Source organism: Denticeps clupeoides, chromosome 2, assembly GCF_900700375.1.
Source record: "Denticeps clupeoides chromosome 2, fDenClu1.1, whole genome shotgun sequence".
Classification (NCBI taxonomy): Eukaryota; Metazoa; Chordata; class Actinopteri; order Clupeiformes; family Denticipitidae; genus Denticeps; species Denticeps clupeoides.
The window spans coordinates 35,644,934-35,669,982 of record NC_041708.1 but is presented as its reverse complement, the minus strand read 5'-3'; the positions used below and the strand labels follow the sequence as shown (position 1 = coordinate 35,669,982).

Genomic DNA, 25,049 nt, shown 5'->3' with positions numbered 1-25,049 from the left:
CGCAAAACACGGTATTGGCTTCCGCTGCTATGCTGTCGACATGCAGTTGTATCTATCAGCGATGCCGGACAAGAGACAGCAGCTGAACAGAATAGAGAATTGTCTGATGGACGTTAGACAGTGGATGCTCACCAACTTTCTTCTGTTAAACCCTGATAAGACGGAAGCTCTTGTGATTGGGTCTCAAGCAGCCAGACATAAGCTGGCTGACTACATCATAACTCTGGATAGCAAAATGATCCTTTGAAGTAAAGGATCTAGGTGTCCTCATTGATGCAGGTATCTCAGAAAAGTTTATTACATCAAGGTTAGATTACTGCAATACATTACTGTCTGGATGTTCTAGTAGGTGCAGAAGTAAACTAGTTCAGAATGCTGTGGGATCTTAATAGAAAGTTGTATTGTAACAGAACAAAATGTGGAAAGGTCATGTGCTGTGAATACTTTCCGAATGCACTGTCTACTTATATCTACTTATTAATTGTAGAGGAATGCTGAAATCCAATGCTTTATCATTGTTTTTATAAGTAATGATAGGTGTATCTCATGGCTGCAGTGGAATTGGCTTCCCGCAGAGGGTTGCTATGGGTAATGAAATATTGAATGTTGTGCCGGCTTGACCGTAAGCGGAGTATTTAAATTTTACTGCACTTTACCCTTTAATATTTAATCGTGGCTATACAAAGCCAAAGGGCTGCATTAAATCAACATGTGTCATTCAACTATACATCTAAAGATCTTCATCAAAAGACTCTTTGTTGAATAGTTTTGTGTCCTTCTGCTATGAGGGGCCGTTTAGGAAATATTTCAGTATGAGGGGCCGTTTAGGAAATATTTCAGACTTTTGTTACACAAACGCATGTGAAACACACACATTCACATATGAAACTGACAAGCATGCATTAATACTACTGAAAACTCTCACACACACACACATATGAAACGCTCACACAGGTGGAATAGACTCTTATGTAACAAACCAAAATTAAACTTAAACGGTGAGTTAAACTCCCATATAGCATTAGTGAAGCTTTTCACATTTTCCTGTGAGTGAAAACTTGTGTGGCGACCCGGTTCATGTCGGTCATGATAGCGACACCGCTCACCGCGTTTCTTTCTGTATCATCTCAATACATCACAGGGTATCCTTGAAGATGCTGTATTATGTCTTCATTGGCCCAAGACTCCCAGGAATGAGGTAAGTAAAAAAAAAAACAAATGAAAAAGATCTGAATGTTCATAGTTGGCGCGCTGTGGCTGGTAGCGCGGTGGAACTCGGGAGACAGTGAGGCTTCCGTCAGAGAGAGAGAGCGGCGTCGCGACCCGGACTGCGCATGCGCAAAATACCATTACCGCTTTGAACCGGGTCGCCACGCGAGAATCAATAGTACCGCCCTCCGGAAATACTGAAATGCCTTCCGGTTATACTGAAATGCCTTCCGGATGGAGTCAAATGCCTTCTGGATATACTGGAAATCTTTACTAATGCTATATGGGCGTTAATAAAGTGAAGTGATACACAGCAGCACAGCACACGGTGCACACAGTGAAATTTGTCCTCTGCATTCAACCCATCATCCTGAGTGAGCAGTGGGCAGCCATGACAAGCGCACAGGGAGCAGTGTGTGGGGACGGTGCTTTGCTCAGTGGCACCTCAGTGGTTGGTAGTAGCTTAGTGGGTAAAACACTCGCCTAAGAACCAGAAGACCCAGTTGCTACCCTGAGAAAGACACTTAAACCTAAGTTGCTCCAGGGGGACTGTCCCTGTAACTACTGATTGTAAGTCGCTCTGGATAAGGGCGTGTGATAAATGCTGTAAATGAAGCGGCAACCTTCCTTATCCGCTAGGCCACCTCTGCCCCAATGGTGTGTTTAACATCTGTGTATATCTGTGTGAGCATGTGTGTGTGTGTGAGAGTTTTCAGTAGTATAAATGCATGCTTGACAGTTTCATATGTGAATGTGTAACAAAAGTCTGAAACATTTCCTAATGGCCCCTAATATATCTAGAATTGTTCATTTGTTTTGCTGTAAGTATCCTGTCTGTATTAACAACATTTACCACTGTTGTTTACATGATTGCAATATTTAAAATAAGCTAAACTGTTTGCGTCCATTAGTCACTCTGATCACTAACCAGTACATGTGAGTAGGAGCAGATACAGGTGTGTCTGCCAGAGAGAGAGAGAGAGAGAGAGAGAGAGAGAGAGCGCAGACACTCTCAGGTGTCTGGGTGATCCCTCTACCCGCTCCCACGTCCATACCGGATGAGAGGGATCAGAGAAAAAAGAGAAAGACAAAGTCCTACAGCGTGATGCCCATCAGGACCCTCAATACTGGGTGGAACCTGAATCGATTAGCCGGTTGCATGTTAAGTCACCGGTCAGACCCAGCAAATGGCCCTGAGGCCCTACCCCCACCCCCTAAAAGAAAAAGGAGGGGGAGCGAAGGAGGAAAGGAAGAGGTGGGGGACGACATTTGTAATCGGATCATTGGCTAAAACGGACTTGAGTCGATGTGATCAATAGAAACTGCACATGCAGCAAAGAGCCCGTAATGGCCCTTAATCTCCATTAGGTCACTGGTGAGAGGAAGTAGGTGTGGGGCTGCATTGCATTTCAGAGTCCATGATAGCTCTGCTGTCCCAGGACAGGAGCGTCTCGCTACCTCAGAGCGAGACAGGAAGTAGGTGTATCTCATGGCTGCAGTGGAATTGGCTTCCCGCAGAGGGTTGCTATGGGTAATGAAATATTGAATGTTGTGTCGGCTTGACTCCGAGCCAAGCAGCATTAAGGTTTTTTTTCCACATACAATTTAGGCTTCTCGTTACATGTTGTAGTCGAGGAAAACACACGAGCAGAGACGGAAATGTGCAAAAAGTAGCATTGGGTGAATACTGAATATATCCTGTTACAGTGCATTATGTGTTCGGTCATCAATACACACATGTTACATGCAATGCAACACACACATGCATGTGTAAATGATCAAAATATAAAGTTCCGTTTTAGTGTGTTTTCACTCATGTCCTCTATTTTCATGTATTTTGTATTTTTATAATACACCGGGTGCATTCTAATATCATCCTCTTGGATCATGGACTGGGAACAGATGCCTTCATTTATCTGGTCTCTGTCAAAATACAACAAACCCTAGACTTAAAGTCAGTGAGCTTCAGTCCGGGAATTGTGCTCCAAAGGTCACATGACCTGCCAGGGGCCAGACTACAATGCTCCACTCAGTTAAATTAGCTGTTTAGGCCTATTTGGGTTCATTTGGAGCACACTGTATACATATTAGTCACTTAATTTCCCAAAGCCAGTCCCTGTGTTTGGAGCAGAGCCGGATATTTACTTCTAAAAGTGTTCACTGCTGATGTTTCTGCTGGGTTTGTGTAATTAACTGCATCTCTAAGGATCTACTATTCTTGATCCAAATCAGCCTCTCTTACACTTGTAGAATATCTCAACTTTGCGTGAACAATTATGCTTAACCAAACAGAAGCTCATTTGGATTTCCATCAGACGATAATCTGTAGGTTCATTAATGAGATTCTGATGCTCGAGGGAGGGGGCGCTAATACAAAATCCCACTGCTCGCCCAAATGACTCTGCCTACAATCCTGAACTGAGTTTAACTCATTACAGAATGAATGTTTCTGCAGTAAACATGATGTCATCTAGTTCATTACCACAATTAGTTTCAAATGATCGGGTCAATCGCTAGTTGCGATCACCAAATTAAATTTATTCACAGGAGAAGTCTACACGAGATCACTTGGTGAGGTCATTTCCTCACATGGATTATCCTACCACTGCTATGCTGACGACACACAACTCCTCTTCTCCTTTCCTCCCTCTGATCTACATGCTGCTTCCAAAATCTCTGCATGTCTAACAGACATCTCGTCTTGGATGGCAGCCCATCACCTCCAACTCAATCCCACCAAAACTGAACTAATATTCATTCCAGCAGATTCTTCACCACATCAGGATCTTGCTATTTACCTAGACAACTCGCAGCTCTCTCCTTCTGCAACAGCCCGCAACCTTGGCGTAACAATAGACAACCAACTCTCCTTCTCAACTCACATCAGCAATCTTTCCCGCTCATGTAGATTCCTTCTCTACAATATCAGACGAATCCGCCCTTACCTGTCAACCCAGGCCACCCAACTACTGGTTCAGTCCTTAGTAATCTCACGACTGGACTACTGCAACTCCCTTCTAGCTGGTCTACCTCTATATACCATCCGACCTCTACAACTCATACAAAATGCAGCAGCACGACTGATCTTCAACCTTCCCAAATTCTCCCATACCACCCCTCTGCTACGTTCCCTTCACTGGCTCCCAGTAGCTGCACGCATCAGGTTCAAAATACTGATGCTGGCCTACAAAGCCAAACATGGAGCAGCCCCATCCTACCTCACAACCCTTATTACACCCCGCACTGCACCTCGTCTACTCCGAGCCTCCAGTACTGCTCGCCTGGTCCCTCCATCTCTGAAGGTAAAAGGAAGACGCTCATCTAGACTCTTCTCCATCTTGGCCCCTCGGTGGTGGAATGAACTTCCCCTCGAGGTCAGAACAGCTCAGTCACTGAGCACCTTCAAACGACAGCTCAAGACCTTCCTCTTTAAAGAATATTTAGATTAAATTGTAATTTTCTTGTCAAACTTTGTGTACAGAATCTACAACAGAGTGAATTAAATAGATGTATTCATAGTTGGGGTCCTAGTGAACCGGAATTGATCTCTTCATCGATGGTAACTTGAAAGCACGTTGTAAGTCGCTCTGGATAAGGGCGTCTGCCAAATGCCGTAAATGTAAATGTAAATGTAAGTCCACGTACTTCTAAACGTAGATTCAACCCTAAGAAGACATCAACTGTTAATTCACTTTTTATTTGATCACTTTTCAATGTATTTTCGTTTACATCAGTCTTTAATTTGGAATACGTGCAATTTCACAACATGAGTTCCTGATCAACGTTCGGCGATGTGGGATTGGAAACACACGTGTATATACACACACACACACGCAACCCAAAGGCATAACCATAATACACTGAAGTATGAAAAGGGAACATCATGGAGTCAGTAGTGAGGGGATGTGTTCTATTGTGCAGACCTTGTCACAGGCTAATCTGTCCTTTGAAAGAACAAGGTAGGAAAGCCCAACCTAACACAAAAGAGAACCAAATTAAACCACCATTTGCATATCGACCCTTTGTCCCTTCAACACTGGATCATGCAAACTGGCAATTCACAGGAAGGCATTACGGGGGCTATTTAAAGGAGGAACGTCGTTCGGTGAATACAGAGGGAAAAAATGGGGCGGACAGAGTAAGTGATCTTTTCAGAGGAGGCCTGTTAAGCCACATGCCTGTACAAATTAATACATACAGGAGCAGAGAGTCAGGGCCTTTTTTATACGTAAGCACACAGCAAGAGTTCTGCAGATTTCAACTAAAAGGCATGTTCAGCATGTCAATTCCATTAATTACTTTTAACAATGATGTGGTTAAAAAACCAACAGAGCTTGCTTTTTATATATTTATATCTCAGACAGACTCACAGAAGTGATCGAATCATTCACACACAGGCAACACAGATAAGCAGCAGGAAAATTTTGGCCCAAAAAGATTGCCTTTCTTCAGCCGCATACAGTACAGGCCAAAAGTTTGGACACACCTTCTCATTCAACGTGTTTTCTTTATTTTCATGACCATTTACGTTGGTTGATTCTCACTGAAGGCATCAAAACTATGAATGAACACATGTGGAGTTATGTACTTAACAAAAAGTGGAGACCTGACCTCCACAGTCACCGGACCTGAACCCAATCCAGATGGTTTGGGGTGAGCTGGACCAACAAGTGCTAATCACCTCTGGGAACTGCTTCAAGACTGTTGGAGAAGCATTTCAGGTGACGACCTCTTGAAGCTCATTGAGAGAATGCCAAGAGTGTGTAAAGCAGTAATCAGAGCAAAGAAACTAGAATTTCTCTTATTTCACCTTTTTTTGTTAAGTACATAACTCCACATGTGTTCATTCATAGTTTTGATGCCTTCAGTGAGAATCTACCAATGTCATGAAAATAAAGAAAACACATTAAATGAGAAGGTGTGTCCAAACTTTTGACCTGTACTGTATCCTGTGCATTTGCATGAATATGACCATCCATATCTTTTGAACATTGTAATATATTTTAATATTTTCCTGTGGTGGCCTAGCGGGTCAGGAAATTGACCTGATGTGAAGGTTGCCAGTTCAAAATTCATTTGTCACATACATAGTCATACACAGTATGATATGCAGTGAAATGCTTTAGCGACTGCTAATGACCACAGTATTGCAAATATTGCAAGTACTTAATGAACCAATATGCAAATATTGCAAACATAACCAAATATTACACTTTTATGTCTTTAACATAAAACATACCATCCGGCTGCCCACTGCTTACAAAGGTGATGCTTTAAAAGCAGAGGACACATTTTGGGGCAGTGGTGGTCTAGCGGGTAAGGCAATGGACCTGTAATCTGAAGGATGCCAGGTCAAATCCCAAACCAACAAGGTGCCACTGCCCACTGCTCACTAAGGGTGATGGTTAAAAGCAGAGCACACATTGCCTTGTGTGCACCGTGAGCTGTGCTGAGAATCACGTCACTTTCCTCTCATGATAAACATTGGTGAAAAAAAATACATTTATAAATTAGACTCAATAGTTGGTTCCCAACATATTTTCCGGAACTTCAGAAACGTGCCGGTTCGTGGTAGTTTGATTCCATGCTGCCATCTAGTGGCTGCAGAATTACCGACAACACCAGCACATTTCGTGATGTACATTCGTAACACATCTGTAATGTTTTTATTTAAAACATTCTAAAATTGAGCCGAAACCATATTAGTGGCAGACTGTTTAACTTGACACATGACCTCAAATGAAGAAAAATTCAACCACGTCACCTGGGTCCCCTCGTACAGCTGTTGGAAACCAAATTTCCCAGAGGGCCCTTCGCAAGGGAGGGGGATTAATAAAGTTTTTACCTCCCTCGACTCCCCTCATCGTTTCGCCTCCGTTCATTCATTCATTCATTATTATGCGTCGTCGTCGTCATAATTAAGTTCGCCTGGTAAAACCAGTTCTGCTCGCGAGAGTAAAATTTGTGCATTGTTTGTCGTGTAAATAGTGACGTTGAACGGAGGTGACCCCGGCTGTGCGTTGACTGGGTTTGTACCAGAGGCCACGATCCTGGCCTGTCACGATCAGGCACCAGGCCGTAGACACTTGCCGACTCAGCTAATGCAGCTCTGTGCCACTGTGCATTTAAAACGACAAATCCATAGTAGCTCCTTGTACAAAGTGTTCAGTCAGCTGAATATGCGCAAAAGACTTTTTTTTTTTTTACTTCACAGTCATGACCGTCACACCGATTCGCATTCCAGTTACCCCATGTGTCCCAGCAGAAATGTTCTGAGCACAATTTTCTAGAACCCTAGCGGTTAAGGAAGCGGCCCCGTAATCAGAAGGTTGCCGGTTCGAATCCCGATCTGCCAAGGTGCCACTGAGGTGCCACTGAGCAAAGCACCGTCCCCACACACTGCTCCCCGGGTGCCTGTCATGGCTGCCCACTGCTCACTCAGGGTGATGGGTTAAATGCAGAGGACAAATTTCACTGTGTGCACCGTGTGCTGTGCATCACATGTGACAATCACTTCACTTTATCTTATCTTAATCGAGAAATATACAGAGTAGTACAGGGTGGGCCATTTATATGGACACACCTTAATAAAATGGGGATGGTTGGCGATATTAACGTCCTGTTTGTGGCACATTAGTATATGTGAGGGGGCAAACTTCTCACGATGGGTGATGACCATAGTGGCCATTTTGAAGTTGGCCATTGGATTCAACTTTTGTTTTTTCAATATGAAGAGGGTCATGTGACATCAAATTTATTGGTAATTTCACAAGAAAAACAATGGTGTGCTTGATTTATTCTTTAACTTTATTCTTTCATGAGTTATTTACAAGTTTCTGACCACTTATAAAATGTCACCAACCATTCCCATTTTATTAAGGTGTATCCATATAAAAGGCCCACCCTGTACAACATTTTTTTTTGTATTATGGCCATTGACTGCACGTTTCGCTGTTCTCACCGTGTGCTTAATGCAGTGTTTCACAACCACGGCACTTTCAGATAAACAAAACTACTAAAATACTTACAATCGAAAAAAAATAATAATCTCACGTTCTGTAAAGCAGTGCAACGTGAAAGTACACCCCCCCCCCCCACCCCCAGCCCAAAAATTCACACTCGTGTCCATAAATCTGCATTTATTGTGGAAACCAGATTCAGTAAATCACATGAGAATGCGGTAAAGCATTAGCGTCATTAATAAGCAGAGATTACAGTCACCCATTTAAACATGGCCACAAGTAAAACCACAGAGGGGGTGCAGGGGACCGGTGCCTTTATTTGTACCCCCCTCGTCCTCTTCTTTGTTCAACTCCAAATCCAGCTGCTGAGGTGAGGCAGTCAAGTCAGTTGGCAGGAGTTAAGTGGCTCAACGTTTCTTTCAACATCCTCACCCAACATGACATTAGGAAAAGCAGACAGGAGCCCTACAGGATCTATGGAAAAGGCAGCTCGGAGTGAACAAAACAGGAAACGCCCCGGGGCCGTCATTACGCTATATTACTTGCAGATGAAGCCGACGTCCCAGACGCTGGGGACGGCGCGTGTGACCGCGCGATTCCTGGTGCTTGTTCCCAGCCCAGGTACAGGGGGAGGGTGGAGTCGAGAAGGGCATTTGTTGTACAAACCTTTGCAAAATCTTTGTGCAGACGAGCGGACCCCCCTAACAGGTGACCGCCCCACCCCCACCCCAACACGAGCGGCCAAAAGGAGACCACTAACAGATGAAGTCGGGGCATTGCGTCTCACAAAGGGATGAGATTTCATAGGGCCGCAGCATGTGCCTTTAAAAAAAAAACAAAGAAATAAAAAAAGTTGATCGACAAAGGCCGGAGTCAAAGTGCTGTACTTATTAACCCCCCCCTCCCCCCCCCTGTGTTTTTTTTTTTTTTTTTTTTTAAACGGATTCAGTCATTTGTATGTTTAAATAATTCTTTATTGCATGGCTCTCAGTGTAACGCTCCTTTAAAACAGAACAGGGTAGGTTGTGTGAAGCGTTTACACCCAAATAATGCATAGAGGCACAAAAGCTGCATCAGAAGAACCAACTAAAGAGAAAAGAAGGGGAAAAAAAAAAAAAAAACAAATGGCAGGTAGAAGAAATCTGCTTTCGTTCAGTGTCAGGTAGAATACCGACTTCTTTTTTTTTTTTTTTCTTCGACTGAGGTACGACGGCTCCGGAGGAGAGGTCAGCAGCAAACGGGCACCACTTCACATGGCTCTCCTCAGACAATAGCACTTCTGAATGACAGTACGAGAGGAACGTCAAATCAACGTTTGGCATAGGCTGGCGGATCCCACCCAGACTGCAGAATTGGTTTCCATTTGGGACACGGAACATAGACAGCGATTCTGAAACATGGGGCGGGGCGGGGGAGTATTGGGCGCTCGGGTTTCCACTGGAGGGTCACACTGAGTCGCGGAGATTCAAGCAACACATTCCTGTTGTACTTATGACATTTAATTTCCTCCGAGAGCCCTAACATTTCCAAAAATAATTATAATAAATCACCTACAAACAAATCCGGTGAAGTCTTCCAAACCAACTACACTTACTTAGTTGGTTAATAGTAATAGCTAATAATAAACATGAGCCCACAGGGTAGTTAAGGGTATTGGTATAAGCTTTTCGGGACAAAGTGCTTTAAGATACAGTTTAGGTGAGCATTACTTTTTTCTCATTTTCTTGTGAGACTTGAGCGCAAGGGCAGATGCAACAAAAAGTGACACAGAAGAATGTCATGTTAAAGTGTTCATACATGGCCGTCACCAGATAACGCAGGAGGCACGTCTTCCTCGTGGTCAGGCAATATTTAAGGTTCTACATCATTAGTGTTGCAGTTCTAGCGAGGAGATTGTGTGTCAAGTTACTGTTTGTTTCTGTTCCGCTCCTGAAAAGAAAGAAAAAAGACAAGACAGAATTAGATGAGCAGGCAGAAGCATTAAACCATTTTTTGTACAGTATACAGGCACCTCCTCTGTATTCACAGGTAAAACAGAAGCTCTTTTCATGTTGGAATGGTTTCTGTTTCCATGGTACAAGGACTGAGCCCAGCACAATACTGTCACAATACAAACTGTCCCAATTTTCAAATGAATCTTGACCATGTCTGAAAGCAAGCAATACATAAAACAGTCATTAATAAAGCAGCTAGTCAGACACTAACAGTAATCACACATTTGTATATATTGTAATATATAAAATGGTATTGGCCCAAATGCAAGAATCCCAAATATAACAACCCCTGTAAAAACACACACTTAAAATAAAAAAAGACGGTATCTAAAAAGTGCCACTGGGGACGTACATGACTGCGCATTTTCTTGGTGCATGTCCCGAGCCCGGGCAAATGGAGGGGGTTGCGTCAGGAAGGGCATCTGACGTAAGCCCATGTCAACTGCACGGAGACTGGTTCCACTGTGGCGACCATTGAGAAAGAACTTGGCATCACCTACTGGTAGACTATGAGTGCAAAACAACTATTTTTCTCTCCCCAGATTTGATTTGATAAGAAAAAAAAAAAAAAAAATTTTTTTTTTTAAAAAATGCAGTCTAGTAATGAACATATACATTTATCCAGAGGGGAATTTGGGAGCTGAATCCTAACTCTAAAACCAAATGCTGCTGTCTCAAAAAAAGGTAGCTGTGGTTAACGCCATTACTTTATACAACCATACGGCATTATTTTAGTTAACTGAAAAGCATATGCAGTTTCTACGGTGCCAAAATCAAATGTCAAAACTGTCACCTAGCAGACCTACAACATCTGATTTTTTTCTCCAGCATACTGCCTTCCTGTTGCAGATATAATTGAATGAAATAGCTATAAGCAACACGTATATCATTGCTATAATCAAACATGTTGGTTTATACGGTCCCTCTGTGGTCTGTATTACTCAAGACTCCAAAAATGAGTCTGCCACTAATAAAACTTGATTATTGCCATTTTTTCATTAACAATGATTAAGTAACAATGCTTTCGCAAGCAGGTTTTATATATTATATATATATATATATAATAATATATATATTTTTTTAATAACACATTCATTCTGCTAATTTATAAGCCCATTACATTTGACAAATTATCTGTAAGTAAAAATTTAATTCTATACAAAAATCCTACAACTAACTGTATATAAATAATCCTTATGACCCCCAACAGATTAAATGTAAGATTCAATCACAGTTGTACAAATACTGATGAATAACCAGCAGATAATAACCCTCCAGTCTGAACACTGACTAATTGGAGAGAAGTCTACGCTACATTATCCTACATTATACATTGACCTTTTGGTCAAGTTAATGCAAAGATAGCTTACAGTGTTTATTACGTGTGCAAATGGTCACAACAGAAGTGTGCATCTGGATGGACTTGACACCCCATATCACGGAGCAATGCAGAACAATGGCGTGCAATTAACCTTGTCAACTGGGGAAGGATAGAACAGGAGGTGACATGTAGGGGTCACTAATACAAAAGACGTGGGGGGGGGGGGGCAGACGCTCGGAAGGGCGGGAAGGAAAGCACGTCAACTCCTGACAGGTGGTTTTCCCAGCTCAGCGGTTCGCGCAACGTGGCCGGAATCATGTCCGCATCGAATATTTATGAGGGAAGCACCCCGAGAATACTAACATGGCCCGCGGTATCCTGCTGACCATGAACACACACCCCAGCAACCCGATAAACCTACAGGTTGTCACTTTTCAGCAGCCATAAAGACAAACTGGTAAACCGGGACAGTGTACAATGGCCTGGCCAACGGCGTTTAGGTTCGAGCAAGTCCTCTTGAAGTTGCACCCTATAATAGATCAGAAGTGGATAATGCCTTCCCAAACCCCTGACCCGAGTGTTTAAAAACAAGGATTATTAAACCTGAAAAGCCCACGGCTGCCAAACGCTCATGTTCAAAGGCACATCGGAGCTTACCTCTGCTTTGTCTCCAACGAGGAATGCTAAGAATGCGACTTCAATCAGGACACCAAAGTCTGCAACCCCCCCCCCAGTTTAGGCCTGAACGCTAAAGCACTGGCGCAACAAGGAACAGGCCCCTGCCCCGAAAAAAGCAGGCTGAGATCGGCCAACTCAATTACGTGCTGCCATTTCGGAGTCGTCCTGCTCATTCCAAAGTGAAACGTGAGGCCCTTTTGGAAAAATTTAGTCATTTATACAAACACTTCTGCTTTATATATATTTGTGCCGTTCTATTTGTGAGTAAATATTTGTGTAATTAAACGCGTAAGTTCAGAGGGTCATTTTCAACATTCTAATTTATATTACATAGATAAAATATATTATTATATATTTTAAACACAAGTGCAGCTGGCAAATACATTTACAGCATTTATCAGACGCCCTTATCCATTGCAACTCACAATCAGTAGTTACACCCCCCCCCCGGAGACACTCAGGGTTAAGTGTCTTGCTCAGGGACACAATGGTAGTGAGTGGGATTTGAACCTGGGTCTTCTGGTTCATAGGTGAGTGTCTCACCCGCTAGGCCACGACCACCCTGGTAATAATTACAACTGTGCCGCCGCAGGAGACGACGAGAGCCTCACATCTGCTAATGTGATGGGAACCATTTCAGCCTTGTTTAGTTCATCGAGGCCGAGAGTACATGAGAGTGCATTATGTTGTGACTCCGGACATGGCCCTCTGGACCAATCGAGAAATCTGTAGCTACTGAGAAGGAGGGGGGGGGTGCGCGCTTACCCTTCGCATGGCTTCCTCTTCCTCCTGGCGTTTCTCGTAATGTGCAAAGTCATCGAAGATTGAGGTGGTGTGCTTGAACGTCGAAATGATTTTGAGCACTTGCTTGGCTTTCTCCAGAGGCACCTCCTGCGTGTCCCTGGAGTTGGTGACAGGCTTGTTGTCATTGTTCTCCAAGCGGATGTGCCGCAGCTGGTTGTTGGGCACGTCCTTGACAAACATCCAGTTCACCTCAAACTTGCCTTTCCACTTGTCCTGAGACCAGACGCCGGCGTAGGCGTTGTAGTCCACGGCGGACCTCATCTCGGCCACGCCGCAGAAGTGGCCGCTGCCGTTGACGCTGAACAGCAGGTAGAGGGGGCCCTTGGCGGCGAGCGAGCGGTAGGCGGCGTCCAGGCGCTTGTTGCCATGCTCGGTGCTGCACCATATGGAGTATTTGATGGAGCGGTGTATGTCGTCCTCAGAGTAGCTCTTGATGATGAACACCCGTCCGTTTTTCAAGCTCCAGTCAAACTCTTTGGGGTTGTAGTTGTTGAGGGTCTTAAGTTTTTCCAGCACTGGGTGGACCTCGCCTGAGCAGGGCGAGGCACTCATGGGGACCCCCGTCCCAAGGCTGAAGTTATCCACCACACTGTTCTGGTTAAAGGTGTTGCCCCGGTTCCTGGGCGCAATCCAGCGGTTTTGCGGTTGTGGTTGGTGCAGGGCCTGTGGTGGGCCAGGCTGAGAGGGGTGACTGTGATGTGGGTGAGGGTGTCCCAGGGGAAGCTGCTGGTGGGGCTGGGCAGACTGCAGCTGGAGCTGCTGATGTTGGTGTTGAGGCTGAGGGGGTAGAGGGTTCTGGAGAAGGGGTGGGGCTTGAGCCAGAAGCTGCTGCTGGACCAAAGGTTGGGGAGGCAGCATGTGCTGGGCTAAGGGAGGCTTGGCGAGGGACCCTTTGTCGTCCCAGGTGCCAATGTTCATGTTATGCTTTATTGGGGGTGGTGGGATTGAGACACCACATCCCAAACCAATGTTGGCCTTGGGCTTCACCTTGGGCTGGGGTTTGGCAGGCTTCCTAGCAACGGCTGCCCAAGAGGTGGTCTTGGGGACAGAGGAACTCAGGGGTACACTGTTAGGTGCCATACTACTCATGCCAGCTGTGCCAACGAGGGGAGAGCCCACTGTTTTGGTGACCGCTGCCATGTCAGAGCCCAGCTTGAGGCCGGTCATTCCCTGCTCTATACTGCTTAGGCCAGGCACTTTGCTGAGCTGCGTGTCGCTGCCAAAGCCAGCCTGCCCATCCGCTATAGCCCGGCCCAGCGAGCTGGGGGCATAACCATAGCTGCTGTTATAAGCAGAGCTCTGTGTTGACTGTCCCTGAGAGCCGCTGGTGCCCCAGGTGGAGAAGTCAGCATTGCCGGGGAAGAAGTTAAAACCGTGTTGGCTAAGGAAGGGAGGCGTGTTACCCAGAGCCCCAGGCTGGCTGAACACTCCATCGGGTATAAAGTGAGGTTCGCCATTACTCATCTGTCCGTAGGTGGTAAGATACGGCATAGGGGGGTCTCCAGCCGTGGACCAGGCAGCTTCACCCAAGGAATAGGGGAATCCAATGGATGGAGCATAATAACTGGGCATGTAGGGATCAGACATTGGTGGATAGCTGTTCTGTTGACAGAAAAGCAAACCCATGAATGAGACAAAAGTTCACCAACATCAGCTATTGAAGATATACAGTACAGGCCAAAAGTTAGGACACACCTTCTCAGGCAATGTGTTTTCTTTCTTTTCATGACCATTTACGTTAGTAGATTCTCACTGAAGGCATCAAAACTATGAATGAACACATGTGGAGTTATGTACTTAACAAAAAAAGGTGAAATAACCGAAAACATGTTTTATGCTCTGATTACTGCTTTGCACACTCTTGGCATTCTCTCGATGAGCTTCAAGAGGTCGTCACCTGAAATGGTTCTCCAACAGTCTTGAAGGAGTTCCCAGAGGTGTTTAGCACTTGTTGGGGTCCAGCTCACCCCAAACCATCTGGATTGGGTTCAGGTCCGGTGACTGTGGAGGCCAGGCCTCCACTTTTTGTTAAGTACATAACTCCACATGTGTTCATTCATAGTTTTGATTCCTTCAGTGAGAATCTACCAACGTAAATGGTCATGAAAATAAAGAAAACACATTGAATGAGAAGGTGTGTCCAAACTTATGGCCTGTACTGTAAAATGGACAGAGCCTGTTGCCCCGAGAAAGATCAATACTGGGCAAATGTTGCTTTCAAATAGGTGGATCAGAACCCTCCTCGGCACAGTTGTAGATACAGTGTGAAAGCTGTGACAATTTAATCACTAATGAAAGTGTTAATTTGGTGTTTCACTGGCATTCGCTTGACTGTTTTACGTTAGTCAGGATATTGGTAGAGATTGACAAAGAAAACAATGCATTTATTTAGAGGTGGAATAATAAAATACATTTACTCTTGTTACTGTACTATGAAACATAGTTCATGTAACTTTGAAACAAGCACTGGAGATGAGCAATTACCAGCCAATCAAAAATCCAGGAAATATTCACGTTATTCCGCTACTTGTACGAAATTAGTCCGAAAATGCTGTTGACCCGAACAATAATGCTCCCAACATCACTTCAAGCACAGAGTAATAAAGCATGTGGTAGTAAGTAGAACAACCTGTAGAATGAGTCAGGAAAGCATTCACAGTGCATCATTTTTTCCACATTTTCTTATGTCACAGCCTTATTCCAAAATGGACTAAATGCATTCTTTCTTCAGAAATCTACACACAACACCCCATAAATGTAAGCCGCAAATACGTTTATTTGAGGGTTTAGCATATTCATTACAAAAAAAACTGATAAATCATTTGTACATAAGTATTCGCAGCCTTTGCTCAGTACTTTGAGCCTGGTTTCCTCCAATTCACCAAAAATTCACACCAAAAATCTTTGTCTCATCAGACCAGAGAACTTTGTTTCTCATTCTCTGGGAGTCCTTCAGGAGTGGCTTAGAGCTACTCAACCATAGAGGCCTGATTGGTGAACTGCTGCAGAAATGGTTGTCCTAGAAGGTTCTTGGTCCACAGAGGACCTCAGGAGCTCTAACAGAGTGACCACCTCCCTGACTAAACCCCTTCACCCCGGGTCACAGTATGAGAAACAGGGAAGAGATTTGACACAGGGACACAATAGTATTAAGTAGTGATTTGAACCTGGGTCTTCTGGTTCATAGGCAAGTGTTTTACCCACTAGGCTACTGCCAGCCTGAAGATAAACAAATAAAGAATGGTGGTCTGACATGAACGGTCAACTGTAAGACCTTATAAAGATTGGACATGATTGTGGAAAGACACATGCATATCAACTGGTTTTTCCCACATGTGGACTCCAATTAGAGGCAGTGGTGGACTAGCATGAAAGTGAAGTGATTGTCATTGTAAAAAACAGCACAGCACACGGTGACACCACGAAATGTGTCCTCTGCTTTTAAACATCACCCTTGGTGAGCAGTGGGCAGCCATGACCGCCACAGGGGTGTTATTTTTAATAACTTTGCCAAAACCTCAAGCAAATTTTGCACGTTTTCATTATGGGGTGTTGTGTTTAGAATTCTGATGGAAATTTTTTATAACAAAATGTGGGAAAAGTGATGCACTGTGAATACTTTCCGGATGCACTGTATGCACTTTTTTTCCCTGTCTGTTCCATATATTACAAACAGAATAAGAGCTTTGCAGTCTAAAGCTGTAGTATTCTGTGGGACACAGCGCTTTATTTCCATTTCTTACATCAGCAGTAGGTCAGTAGCAAACAGGTGTTCTGTTTGCTATAGAAAGTACAAAAAAGCAGTTCTGGATACTTTGATTTTGGCTTTTATTTCTATTTTATATTGTAATGTTTGAGTTGCACCATCAATTCAGAATTTGGTACTGTTGAGCAAAAGTGCTTAAAAATGGGGTGGTCTGAACATAGTTTGTACATTATACCGCGTTAAAGTTGAATAAAATCTAGTGCGGTTTTAGATTTATGACTAGTCCATTTTTTACATCAAGAAATTGAAAGTAAATTTTAAATTAAGTATATTTACTTTTGCTCAAGTAGATTTTCAGAAAGGTACTTTTACTTGGGTAAAATTTAAGCAAAGTAAAGATAAGTAACTTAAATAACATTTTTCAGTATTTTTTCCACCTCTGAATTTATCTGACGCCACCTGAACGAGAAGCCGAATGCCGGTGCTGAACGCTTTGATCAGTCCACGCTCACCTAACACCATGAAAACCAGTTCAGACACCCGTGTGAACGAGGCCTCGTCTCACTGATGAATCTGACAACTGACGGGACGCATCGACTTGCGATGCGTTGATTCTTGTCATTTTGAGACCAGTGAAGGTTCCAGTGAAGACACTTCATGAACTCACCTGATTCGTCTGGCCGCTTAAGTAGGGTTCAAAGTCGTCATCGTTTACCGCGTCCTTCTGATGCATTGAACCGTTTTGTACTACGTGGGACGACAGGTCAGAATAAGCAGGAGTACACAAGGCAACCACGGGAACACCCGTACCTGCCAAATTCATTCACACGGCCAATAAAGAAAGACCTGTGCAGGGGCAAGTACATTTACAGCATTTACCAGACGCCTTTATCCAGAGGGACAGTCAGTAGTTACAGGGACAGTCCCCCCCTGGAGCAACTTAGGGTTAAATGTCTTGCTCAGGGACACAATGGTAGTAAGTGGGATTTAAACCTGGGTCTTCTGGTTCATAGGCGAGTGTGTTACCCACTAGGCTACTACCACCCCACAAGTAGGCAAGTAAGGTAATGTTTCATCTCAGAATAATCTGGGGGATTTATGATAATTTCAGTGACTGGCTTGCTTGTTTGTTTGTTTATTATCGTCACACAGTCCCCACCTTTCGGGTGGCAACTTGTATATGATGCTGCGTGAAATATGGCATTATTAGGCAAACGCACGCACACACACACAAAGAAAAAGTTAAGAATAAAAGACATCGGTCAAGATTTACCTTTGTTTCCTTGTCCTTTAGGTCTCTGTAAGTGCAAGAGAGAGAGAGAGAGAGAGAGAGAGAGACCGATTACAGACAGAAAGTCGAACGGTGTTTCGCCCGTAAACCGCGGACCCACCTGGTCGACGGTGGTCGCAGACATCCTCCAGGAAGCCCCCGAGAAACGCGCGGCGCTGGCGTGTACGACGTGCCTCCCCTCGCGTCGCGGCTCGTTCAGCCTGCCCGTGTTCGCGCCCGCTGCTGCCACCGTTCTCCCGAAATTAAACAGAAAGGAGGAAAAAAAAAAAAACACAACAACACCAACACCGACCACCACCAACAACTCGGAGTCGCCGTCGGCGGCCGCGGAGAGCAGGACCCTTGAGGCGGAGCGGTGCGGTGCGGTTATGAAAACCCCTGCTCTACTCCGCAATGGCGGACGGGCTCTGCGCTCACTTCCGCCCGTGACGTTTCATGTAACTTTCCGCCTTTTTCGCTCTCGCCTCAGAATCACACACTTACTCTGTCATCAGTGCAAAATATGCGATCTTTTCATTAAAAAAAAATCCCAGATCATAAAATTACCTTAATCTAGTTATTAATTAAATACAAATTTATATATATATATATTTTTACTAGCAAAGGCTCTTGTGTAATCGTTACATCGCTGTCCTACTATTAATAATTATTAGTAGTCAGATGGGTTTCGTTATTGGCCGGATTGGGGTGCTTTAGTGGAGGAATGGGGTGCGCTCGAGGGAGGGTCGGCCTCGGGATTTGGCGTACTCTCGCGATACTTTCTCCCCGGGGTGGCGGAGCAGCATGGCAGCGGCTGTGCTGAGGAGTTGTCGGCGGGGACTTTCTCGGGCTCTGGGCGGCAAGGCAGTCGCGGGCGCAGCCCCGCCGAGTCCAGGAGGTTTGTAATAAGTTTGTGAGGGGACCGAGGAAACACGGGGCTCCGTTCTTAGTTCTGAAAGCTAAAGTCGAGTTAAATCCAGTGGAGGGGGTGTGGCACCGCCAGGCCTTTTATAAGCAGTTTCCGCTGAGTTTACTTCTCTCAGTCCGAGTCTGTTCCACGAGTCACTTTTTACAAGTTAATATTTACATATCACATGCGCATATAAGCACCGCTGCATTTTATGCATTTATTGCAGTTCACAATTAATTAAGTCGGCTTTTATTTCATGCAAGTTACACAGGGAAATGGCTCTGTGTATGATTTCTGTAAATGTTATTCGGTTGTCTGGTCTATGCACGCCCGCCTCACTCCTAAATTCCAACATCTGCTTGTCGATGACTTGTTGACTGGAAGTTTTCAACGTGTTTATTCGACCTCCCAGGTCTTAGGCACAAGTCTTCGGTGCAGTATGCATCTCGCCCGGATCTGCCGAAGCTAGCCTACAAGAAAATCAAGGGGAAGAGCCCCGGGGTGGTGTTCCTGCCGGGGTATGGCTCCAACATGAGCGGGCCGAAGGCTGAAGCCCTGGAGGATTTCTGCAAATCGCTGGGGCATTCATACTTGAGGTCAGTGCTGGTGAGGGGGGTTAATAAACTTCTAACCAATGACTAACTAATACCTTTATTTTCATGCTAACCTTCTAAGTCCACACCCCCTTGTACAAATACTGCACATACTGTTTATTTTCAAAATGCTGAGGATGTAGGTTTATGATCAAAAGTCTATAATCTTAAAGCATTTATGTGTGTTATATTGTGTTTGGTGATATTCTGTGGCATCTCACAGGTTTGACTACACAGGCTGCGGCCAGTCGGAGGGTGTTTTTGCTGAGGGAACTATAGGAACTTGGAAGAAAGATGTTCTCTTTATGTTGGATGAACATGCTGAAGGTCCTCAGGTGAGCGGTACAAGTCTAAGCCTTATCAGGGCTCTTAGTTTGTATACTTGATATTCTATAGAAATCGAACGAGAATTGCTGGTGTCTTCCCATTGTAAGTCGCTTTGGATAAAAGCGTCTGCCAAATAAAGTAAAGTAAAGTAAAGTAAAGTAAAGTAGTGCAAAACCATTACTGAACACTAGATGTCACACATTCACACACACACTCTTAATAATCTACTTTACTAGTAATGCTGTATAACTAAATGTGTGGTATTAAAACATTTAATAGCAATTAAAAAAATTTTATCCTCTCTCACAAAACAGATTTTGGTTGGCTCTAGTATGGGTGGATGGCTAATGCTCCTTGCTGCTATTGCCCGACCAGAAAAGACTAAAGCTTTGGTTGGCATTTCTACAGCCGTGGATCACTTTGTCACAGCCTTCAAAACACTTCCATTAGAGGTGAGTCTTTTATCAATTATTAGCACCATCATTATTTTTGTTTAATTTCTTTACCTATTCTCACCATTTGCAATGGCTGAACAACTGGCAGCAATTCAAGATGGTCATAGATGGTCTTGGTCTGAATATAATCTCATGTGTAGGCCTCTAGCAATTATTGTGGCTTATTCTGGTCTGTTTTTATGCGCTGTGAATAAGGCGAGAAAAGAATGCGAGGATAAGGGGTTCTGGTCAGTACCCACCAAGAACATCGAGCAAGGCATCTCCAGGCTCAGCATGGAGTTCCTGCAGGAGGCGGAGAATCACTGCCTGCTCCACAGCCCCATCCCTGTGACCTGCCCAGTGCGCCTCATCCATGGGCTGAAGGACGAGGATGTGCCCTGGCACATCTCCATGCAGGTGGCGGAGTGCGTGCTGAGCCCCGACGTGGACATCATCCTGCGCCGGCAGGGCCAACATCACATGACCGAGAAGGACGACATCAAACTTATTGTCTACACAATTGACGACCTCATTGATAAACTGACCACTATGGCATGAAGGGGCTTGTCCGCTTCCATGCGACAAGCTGTCGTCCCACCATGCCTGGCCGAAAAAGCAGTAACGGAGACAAATCAGGAAGACAAGGGGGCATTGCAGGTCCTCCAGCGCCCGAACCCAGTGCCTTTACATTGCATGTTTTTATTGTTCTACCTTCATGTGCTGTTTAATTCATCCACTTTTCTTAAATGCTGCTACTTATTTAGCATCTTGTTACCCTGGTCAGTATCCAGATACCTTAGCTGTATTGTACCTTTTTAAAATAAAAAAAAAAACCCAAACACACACGTTTCTCACTTTTTGGGAAAATAAAACCTGTTTATTGAAGTACGACTCTTCTGTCAGTTACTTTCAACCATTTTACATTTACATTTACAGCATTTATCAGACGCCCTTATCCAGAGCGACTTACAATCAGTAGTTACAGGGACAGTCCCCCTGGAGCAACTTAGGGTTAAGTGTCTTGCTCAGGGACGCAATGGTAGTAAGTGGGGTTTGAACCTGGGTCTTCTGGTTCATAGGCGAGTGTGTTACCCACTAGGCTAATACGACCCCCACAACCAACAACGTTAGGATGGGGAAATGTAAAGCAGGACGTCCCATGTGCCCAGGTTGTGTATTAACGCGTCATTAGACATTGGACTCTTCTCAGTAGGCGCAAGCTTCGCCTGGTTGCAGTAACTCACCTCTGTCATGTAAACCCCCTTGTGACCTTCCAGTTCTGTGCTAGAGCTGCTTATCAGAGACAGAAATTGATTGATAATAGTAACAACTTTTGTTACATGTTGTTATTTTCCTCTATTAGGTGATAAAAACAAGATATTGAAAAATATGGCCAGACTTAATATATTTATGTTCACCAAACTGGAGTAATTAATTGAATCTCTACTTTAATGTCCTACTCAAATGGTGAAAGTGTTTGCACAGGAGCCTTATCGTTGAAAATAAAGGCACACAAAGCCTGGTTACATCTTGATCAAACATCACAGGAAGAAGCTTCATTCGAAGCTCTTATCAGCACTCTTTCCAGGGAGGGGGTGTGTTATACAAAACCACACAAGGGCGACCTCCGACCGCAGACGTCTCTTGTCCCTGAGTCCTCTGATCAAGAACGACATTAGTAGTAGGATTCCACTTCTGTCTGAAAAAAATGAATAAACTCCAACGTGGGTCCCCAAGACCACCTGGATGTCATGTGAAAATGTGGGTGGGTCAATTAAATTCTGAAATCTGAACAGGAATATTTTTAATTGTGTTTTTGAAAAGCTTATTTGCCATGACATGAAGATGAAGACAATCAGGGTAACTCAGAGATATTACAAACTCTACACAACGTGTTTGGTGGAGGTTCTGCTAGGAGATCATTTCATTTATTTAAAAAAGAGAGTTTATTTGCCCCCACCTTGCAGTAGAATCACTATTTTAATTTAGTTAAATGATGTTTTTTGGAATTCTGTTTATTTCAGATGAGTTTTCACCTATGAGGACATCTCATTAGCATCAATGAGTATCTATTTACTGGAAAATCGTGAATGTCTGATAAGTGCTCAGTGTCGCTGGCTGCAAAATTAAACGTGAGCTTTGGATGAACTTTATATCGTTCCACGTGTGAGTTCTAGATCATTTTATATTTGCTTTGATTATTTTTTTTGGTCATTTATATACAATCCTGACGACCCCGAGACAATTCATGGGACAGTTAGTTGCGTCCCGGAGAAATAAGACAAGTGGACTGTGTATTGGATTTTTTTTTTATTATTGATGGCTGCGTCGTCACCGTCCCGCGGGACCCTCCTCGGTCCGCCCCCCCTATAAAACGGGCGTGGACCCGCTGCGGACGCCGAGTCCGGTGCCATCACCCCACCCCCGCGCCGCGTGGGAGCTCCAGGCCAGCATCCTCGCTCCCGGCAGAAGAAAAGGACCCCGTCCGCGGTGAAAACGCGTCTACCGTAAGCGGCGTTTCACGCGTTCCTCTCTGACGCGCATGCTCAGTTTGGTTTAAAATGTCTGGGTTTGACGCGGCAGCAGGTCTCCCGTAACTTGGTTGGGTTCATTTTCTCCAGTGGGAAATTAGATCATCACCACATGTTATAATGGGCCGATTTATAAAACCCTCCTTTTATTTTAAACCTTCTTATATTTTAAAGAAATGTCCTCATCCTTTGTTCATATAGTATATAGTTATAGTTTTTTTTTAGATGTTAAAAGCATGTCCTGTCTTCATCCCCCCCTGGGGTTTAATAGAAAGTCCTGCTGTCTGGGTGGAGGAGACTGGCCACACCCAGTTCACCGTGTCCTTGGTCATGGGCAGCGGCTGGTGACATTCTTAGGGACAGATGAGATTCACTTCAACCCGAAAAAAATCTTCCAGAATAATTTATCAGTTGGCTTTAATGCAGTTTCTGTCAGTTCATAAAAACCGAACATTTTTTTTATTACATGTATAAATGTGCATGGCACAGTCACGTTCGTAACATGTGCTTTATTTGATTGCTTTGGCAGCTTCCTTAATTAGAGTGCAGGCATGGCGAACAGAGGACCAAGTTACGGGCTGAGCCGGGAGGTGCAGGAGAAGATTGAGCAGAAGTACGACCCAGAGCTCGAGGCCCGGCTGGTGGACTGGATCATAGCTCAGTGCGGCCAAAATATGGAAAGACCACAGCCAGGCAAACAGAACTTCCAGAACTGGCTTATGGATGGGACTGTGGGTGATGATCGCGTCTTTTTATGTCAGGCCCTCTTCATCCTCCCCATTGTCCAATAAAAATCGCTGCTCTTTATCTTCCGTAGGTTCTCTGTAGGCTCATAAACAGCCTGTATCCCCGCGGAAAGGAGCCCATCAAGAAGATCCCAGAGACACAGATGGCATTTAAGCAAATGGAAAAGATCTCTCAGTTCCTACAGGCCACTGAGGCATATGGTGTGATCACCACTGACATCTTTCAGACTGTGGACTTGTGGGAAGGTAGGATGCACTCAGAATTGTCTTGAGGATCGCTGATTGTACAGTAACTGGAGAACTAATCTGAGAAGGCTCTGAATTAAATGATGTAAGAAAAATGATGTTAAGGAGGTTCGGGGCAAATTTTCCTTTTCATTATTTCTACTTTATCTTCTTATCAGTAACTATTAAAATTAGGAATGGTTATCTAGTCAACAGTGTGGTTATTTATCAATGTGAAAATAAATTATGGTAAATCCTGGTTCAGTCTTTATGCATCTAATGTATGCCAGCTATTCTCAATATGGTGCAAAGCTAATGAAAGCTCAGTTGCGTAAAACAAAAATTTAGATCCTTAACATAAAATTTTGTGCACACCACTCGCACTTTTTCTCGATTGGTATTCGTTTCCAAAAGCCCACAAGATGTTCTTGCAAACGTGCCCCTTTTCTACAACAGAATCCTGTGAGGTCAACTTTCCGTACCTGAAATCAGGTTCTGAAGCTGACTCTGTTCCACCTCGCCTACAGGAAAGGACATGGCTGCAGTGCAGAGAACTCTGATGGCCCTTGGAAGCGTAGCTCGCACGAAGGATGACGGACATTACCGCGGCGACCGCGACTGGTTCCACAGGTAACTCTCGAATCCCTTTTAACGGCCCTGTCCTGTCCAACCCGTTGCTTGAATTCATCCTACAGTGTGTGACCTTCGCCACGCTTGAACTTTTCAGGAAATCGCAAGGGAATCGTCGAGAGTTCTCCGAAGAACAGCTTCGCCAGGGACAGAATCTTATTGGCCTACAGATGGGCAGCAACCGTGGGGCGTCGCAGTCTGGAATGACAGGCTATGGAATGCATCGCCAGATCATGTAACTCATCTGCCAATCCATCACCCATGGGTGCTCATAACCACAAAGCAGTGTTCCTCTTGTCCAGAGCTCATTTTGTGAGAAGGAAGAACGTTCCTTCGACTGATATATGAAGGGGTATCAATTGAATTGAGCTTCAATTGAGACGAGCAAATCTGAACTCATTATATTACAAATAAAGCTCCATAATTGTTACAGCATGCATGCTTTTTTAAAAAAAAAAAAGATGTGTATGTTATTGTTGAAACAATATATTCTGTTGTCATGAAGTTAATTTCCTACTATGGGACTAATAAAGGATTATCTTATTTTATGCCACCTCTTCCACAATTTCTGTCGTTTAAGATATATTATTAAGGCACACCAATGCCTACCTATATTTGAGATAAAATATGGGTATTTTGACATGACATAGCAAGCATATAAAGAGTGTACTGTATTTGCATTCGTTGTGAGTGTATGTGTGCTCCCAAC

The 25,049-nt window shown here is 44.2% G+C and overlaps 3 protein-coding genes across 5 annotated transcripts; 2 read left to right on the top strand and 1 right to left on the bottom strand.

Annotated features, from left to right (window-relative positions):
• Positions 1-9,065: 9,065 nt before the first annotated feature.
• On the bottom strand, positions 9,066-18,237 carry ythdf3 (YTH N6-methyladenosine RNA binding protein F3). 3 transcript variants are annotated; one of them, XM_028970327.1, is made up of 5 exons: positions 18,066-18,237; positions 17,948-17,972; positions 17,342-17,421; positions 12,930-14,570; positions 9,066-10,100 (listed from the first exon to the last, which is right to left on the bottom strand). In XM_028970327.1, the coding sequence occupies exons 1-5, from the start codon at positions 18,087-18,089 to the stop codon at positions 10,077-10,079; spliced, it is 1,794 nt and encodes a 597-aa protein (XP_028826160.1). In that variant the 5' UTR covers positions 18,090-18,237; the 3' UTR covers positions 9,066-10,076. The 3 variants fall into 3 exon arrangements, with proteins under 3 accessions (XP_028826160.1, XP_028826161.1, XP_028826162.1); XM_028970328.1 differs by lacking the exon at positions 17,342-17,421 and having other exon boundaries at positions 18,066-18,187; XM_028970329.1 differs by lacking the exons at positions 17,948-17,972; positions 18,066-18,237 and having other exon boundaries at positions 12,930-14,565; positions 17,342-17,414.
• Positions 18,238-18,737: 500 nt separating this feature from the next.
• On the top strand, positions 18,738-21,093 carry abhd10b (abhydrolase domain containing 10, depalmitoylase b). The gene is made up of 5 exons (XM_028970024.1): positions 18,738-18,842; positions 19,267-19,450; positions 19,671-19,782; positions 20,089-20,226; positions 20,425-21,093. Exons 1-5 carry the CDS (start codon positions 18,749-18,751, stop codon positions 20,764-20,766), a joined length of 870 nt encoding a protein of 289 aa, XP_028825857.1. The 5' UTR covers positions 18,738-18,748; the 3' UTR covers positions 20,767-21,093.
• A 1,497-nt stretch (positions 21,094-22,590) lies between these two features.
• Positions 22,591-24,934, top strand: tagln3b (transgelin 3b). The gene is made up of 5 exons (XM_028969585.1): positions 22,591-22,715; positions 23,269-23,470; positions 23,557-23,731; positions 24,238-24,340; positions 24,438-24,934. Exons 2-5 carry the CDS (start codon positions 23,291-23,293, stop codon positions 24,577-24,579), a joined length of 600 nt encoding a protein of 199 aa, XP_028825418.1. The 5' UTR covers positions 22,591-22,715; positions 23,269-23,290; the 3' UTR covers positions 24,580-24,934.
• Positions 24,935-25,049: the final 115 nt, after the last annotated feature.

Excerpts from the sequence above, each read along its gene's own strand:
- ythdf3 (XM_028970327.1), bottom strand. The coding sequence starts at position 18,089 with ATGTCTGCGACCACCGTCGACCAG. Across the intron at positions 17,973-18,065 it reads CTGCGACCACCGTCGACCAG|AGACCTAAAGGACAAGGAAA; the intron begins GTGGGTCCGCGG and ends TTGCACTTACAG. Across the intron at positions 14,571-17,341 it reads TAAGCGGCCAGACGAATCAG|AACAGCTATCCACCAATGTC; the intron begins GTGAGTTCATGA and ends TTCTGTCAACAG.
- abhd10b (XM_028970024.1), top strand. The coding sequence starts at position 18,749 with ATGGCAGCGGCTGTGCTGAGGAGTTGTCGGCGGGGACTTTCTCGGGCT. Across the intron at positions 18,843-19,266 it reads AGCCCCGCCGAGTCCAGGAG|GTCTTAGGCACAAGTCTTCG; the intron begins GTTTGTAATAAG and ends TCGACCTCCCAG. Across the intron at positions 19,783-20,088 it reads AACATGCTGAAGGTCCTCAG|ATTTTGGTTGGCTCTAGTAT; the intron begins GTGAGCGGTACA and ends CTCACAAAACAG.
- tagln3b (XM_028969585.1), top strand. The coding sequence starts at position 23,291 with ATGGCGAACAGAGGACCAAGTTACGGGCTGAGCCGGGAGGTGCAGGAG. Across the intron at positions 23,471-23,556 it reads ACTGGCTTATGGATGGGACT|GTTCTCTGTAGGCTCATAAA; the intron begins GTGGGTGATGAT and ends TATCTTCCGTAG. Across the intron at positions 24,341-24,437 it reads GACCGCGACTGGTTCCACAG|GAAATCGCAAGGGAATCGTC; the intron begins GTAACTCTCGAA and ends TGAACTTTTCAG.